Source organism: Choloepus didactylus, chromosome 9, assembly GCF_015220235.1.
Source record: "Choloepus didactylus isolate mChoDid1 chromosome 9, mChoDid1.pri, whole genome shotgun sequence".
NCBI classification, from domain to species: Eukaryota; Metazoa; Chordata; class Mammalia; order Pilosa; family Megalonychidae; genus Choloepus; species Choloepus didactylus.
In genome coordinates, this window is record NC_051315.1 from 12101874 (window position 1) to 12106363 (window position 4490).

Sequence of the window (4490 nt, forward strand, 5' to 3'; positions counted from 1 at the left end):
GAGGTCCGTGGCCTTTCGAATCCAGCTGCTGCCATCCAGCTTGCTGTATTTCCACACTCCCATCCAAAATACATCATCTGCTCTGGCCCATGACGCTTGCTGACCTTCTCTGTTAATGAAATACCACGGGGATTAAAAACTCCTTTCAGCTTCATATTTGAAATTATCCATGGCTTTTTATAGAATGCACTTCACAAACTGTCTGAAAAATTCCCTTGCTTGGGAGAACTTCCTTTCCACCCAGTCTTGATATTGTTCCAGAGGGAGACAGGGACAAGAGAGGAGGGGTTTGGGCTTGGGGTTTTCTTTTGTTAGTTCACATCCTTTCCTGACTTTCCATAAAAGATTTCAGGGTAGCTGATATTTTTATTCTGGGAGCATTTCTATCTACACCAGACCACCGGCTTGGCTTTGGCTAATTAAACCTGTGAAATACGGAAGTGCTAAAGAGTGCAAGAATAAAAGTTCATTCCAGAGGTACAGGTTGATGAGATCCTGTATGCTAATTGAGCCTCCTGCCCAAAATAAGAGATGGAGCAGGTGCTATCCTGGCAATGACTCTTTTGCACAGCTCCAGGAGGGCAATGACTGGGGGTGAAACTGGATTGTAAAATCTACCAGATACTTTTCCGCCCGCTCCCACCTCCCCCCGGTGCCGCTCCGGCCGCTCCGCGCGCGCTCCGAGCTCCGGGCTCCCGCCACGCCAGCGCCGCTGCCGCCGCCTCCCTCCAGCCGCCATCATGATCATCTACCGGGGCCTCATCAGCCATGATGAGATGTTCTCCGACATTTACAAGATCCGGGAGATCGCGGACGGGCTGTGCCTCGAGGTGGAGGGGAAGATGGTCAGTAGGACAGAGGGTGGCATTGATGACTCGCTCATTGGTGGAAATGCCTCTGCTGAAGGCCCCGAGGGTGAAGGCACCGAAAGCACAGTCGTCACCGGTGTTGATATTGTCATGAACCATCACTTGCAGGAAACTAGCTTCACAAAAGAAGCCTACAAAAAGTATATCAAAGATTACATGAAATCAATCAAAGGCAAACTTGAAGAACAGAGACCAGAAAGAGTAAAACCTTTTATGACAGGGGCTGCAGAACAAGTCAAGCACATCCTTGCTAATTTCAAAAACTACCAGTTCTATATTGGTGAAAACATGAATCCAGATGGTATGGTTGCTCTCCTGGACTACCGTGAGGATGGTGTGACCCCATATATGATTTTCTTTAAGGATGGTTTAGAAATGGAGAAATGTTAACAAACTTGGCAATTCCTTGGATCTATCACCTGTCATCATAACTGGCTGCTGCTTGTCATCCACACGATACCAGGACTTAGATAGATGGACTGATGCCATCTTGAACTCATTTATTTTGACCTTGATTTATTTGGAGCGGAGGCATTGTTTTTAAGAAAAACATGTCATGTAGGTTGTCTAAAAATAAAAATGCATTTAAACTCAAAAAAAATAAAAAATAAAAAATAAAATAATAAAAAATAAAATCTACCAGATAAAACTCTGATATCTGGAACATTAGACTTCATTGCTTGCTTTCACCTTTTAGAATATCTTCCCCTATTCTTGTATGTAATACTGCCAACAAATGACATGGCAGAGGGGCCGAGACGGGAGACCCGGAAGACTTTGGTCTGGTGTCTGCATTTAGATTGACATTCAGAATTTACAGAAGAGCTCGGCTATTATTAGAACACTAGATTTTTATGAAACAGGTGTCTGATGTGCTCAATAACAGTGGTTACATTTAACAGTGACTTTGTGCCAGGTGCCACACACTTATTAGTTCTTATTCTCAGATCAGCCTTTCAAAGCAGGCATCATTATTTCTATTGTCTAGAAAAGGAAACTACAGTTCTGAGAGGACCCAAGGTCACAAAGCAGATGTGAACGTAACAGATTTGAACCAGGGTGTGCCTGACTTTCACGCTTTTTCTGCTGAGAGAGGCTTTAAAAATGGGTACCCCGAACTTGGCCAGGCACCTGCTTAAGAGGTAAGGAGATAGGTGGGAAGCCCAGCCCACGCAGGTGATAATTCTTTCCTCTTTGTTCCAAAGAGGAAGTAGCAGCTCTGCTACTAGGGACAATATTTTGCTTTTCCCCACTCCCCAGGGAACATGCAGATTGAGATGCTTCTGAAATCTGCCTAGTCAACTGATGCTGAACTCAGCAGCGGACACGATCCCCCTGCAAACGTGGGTGTTCTGCATGGCTCTGAGTGTCATCATTTTCCAGGAGTCTCACACCAGATGAAACCACGAATGACGAGCTGAAATCTTCACCCCGGTAACGGAGGGCATGTTGGCTGCCTTGAGACTCCCAGAGAGCCATGCAAAAGCCCTGTCAGAAAAAACATGCCAGAATTGCAAGGAAAATTGTGGGAAAAAAGAATGAGGATAAAAGCTACCAGATATTAAAATATATTCCAAAGCTATTGTAACTTTTTAAATTTATTATTTATGTAGGAATAAGCAATTTAATGAAAAAGAATAAAGTTGCATCTAAATGCATATTTTGCAGATGGAAATGTAGTGAGTAATAAAGGTAGCATTGAAATTGGCAAGAAAAATTAATGAATTCATAAAATGGGGATAGTAAAACTGGGTAGCAATTAGCAAAAAAAAAAAAGTACAGAAAGCTGGATCTAAAGGAGGAGGAGAAATGAGACAAAATCAAGTTTCAGTGGCTAAGAGATTTCAAATAGAGTAGAGCAATCATTCTGGAGGTTAATCTTCTGCATTAAACAGATAAACCTTTGTAGTTTTTAGTGTATTGGAATAGCTAGAAGGAAATACCTGAAACTGTTTATCTGCAACCCAGTAGCCTTGCTTCTTTAAGGCAGTTGACTGGATAACTATATAGCTTACACTGTGTGACTGTGTGATTGTAAAAACCTTGTGGCTCCCACTCCCTTTATCCATTTTATGTACAGATGAGAATACAAATGAGGACAAAAAGTAAATGAATAATAGGCAGGGATGAGGGTGTGGGATGGTTTGGGTGTTCTTTTTTGCTTTAATTTTTATTCTTATTCTTTTTTGTGTGTGGTAATGAAAATGTTCAAAAATTGAATGTGGTGATGAATGCACAGCTATATAATAGTGCTGTGTACAACTGATTGTACACCAGGGATGATTGTATGGTGTGTGAATATATCTCAATAAAATTGAATTTTTTAAAAATAGTTTTCCACTCCTCTCAAAGGATCTGAACCCTTCGTGGATCCTGTGTGGTCTGGCCTGACTCCACCTCTCCTTGCTTACCGGGTTTTCTTTCGGGACCTTTGCACATGGTATATTCCCTCCCTGTGACACTCTCTCCCAGTCGGCTTCCTCTCCTCCTTCATCTAATGAGCTTTTGCTCATTCTTCAGACTTCAGCTCATCGTCCTTGCCTCAGGGAAGCCTGACTTGTCCCTCCAGCCAGTTCCCTGATTAGATCCGCTCTATCTTTTCTATGTTCTCTTAACTGCCACGTATTTCTGTTTTCTAGCACTTACAAAAGTTATAACTTACATTTATTTAAATGCTCACTTGATTAATTTTTGTCTCCCCTTCTCGACCATAAACTGCACTGGGGAAAGAGCTCTGCCGTTTCCTTTTTTCTCTCCATCGTATTCCCGGGACCTGATATCCAATGCTTTGCATAAAATAGGTGCTCAAAAATATTTTTGAGTGACCCAGTAAATGAAAGAGTTGTTTCCTCCCGTGATAACTGGTGAATATTAGAAAGTGTGGTGAGAAATAGGCATTCTCACACACCACCAGCAGTAAAAATTGTAATGTAAACTTGCATTTAAATACATATTTTGCAGATGGAAATGTTGTGAGTAATAAAGGTAGCATTGAAATTGGCAAGAAAAATTAATGAATTCATAAAATGGGGATAGTAAAACTGGGTAGCAGGATGCATTTATCTATTTATATTTGTTAATGTACACAAAGATGTGTGAATAAAGATGCTGTTTGTAGCACTGTTTGCAATAAGAAGTGCCAAGAAACGGCCCATGTGGTCTTTGCAGAACCAGTGTGAAAAATTATGATACATCCACACAATGAAATACCGTCCGGCCATTTCAGAGAAGGAAGTTGATCTTTACGCTGATGTGGAAAGTTCTCCAAGAGAGAAAGTGAAGTGGAAAAGCAAATTGCAAAATGATCTCTATAGTGTGATCCTGTTTGTAGTTTATATAAAATAATATAATACATATGCTTTCATTTTCCTAGGAAATTTCTGGTCGGATAAACAATAGATGATTAGTTAAGGTCACTTCAAGGAGAGGGGGCTAGAGAGGAAAACTTATACTTTACCCTTCTAGACCATTTGAATTTAACCATTGCATTTTTAATATCACAAACTAGTTATTTTCTAAAACCAATTGTTCAATAAGAGATCCCAAAACAAATTCATTAGCTTCATGATGCAGAGCCACATTCTTTCCAATTATCTTTCTTTCTCAGTTATCTTCAAGTTC

General features: G+C 40.9%; 1 protein-coding gene across 1 annotated transcript; it reads left to right on the top strand.

The window, feature by feature from the left end:
- The first annotated feature begins 725 nt into the window (after nt 1–725).
- On the top strand, nt 726–1392 carry LOC119544389 (translationally-controlled tumor protein-like). The gene has a single exon (XM_037849835.1). The coding sequence runs from the start codon at nt 741–743 to the stop codon at nt 1257–1259; it is 519 nt and encodes a 172-aa protein (XP_037705763.1). The 5' UTR covers nt 726–740; the 3' UTR covers nt 1260–1392.
- Nucleotides 1393–4490: the final 3098 nt, after the last annotated feature.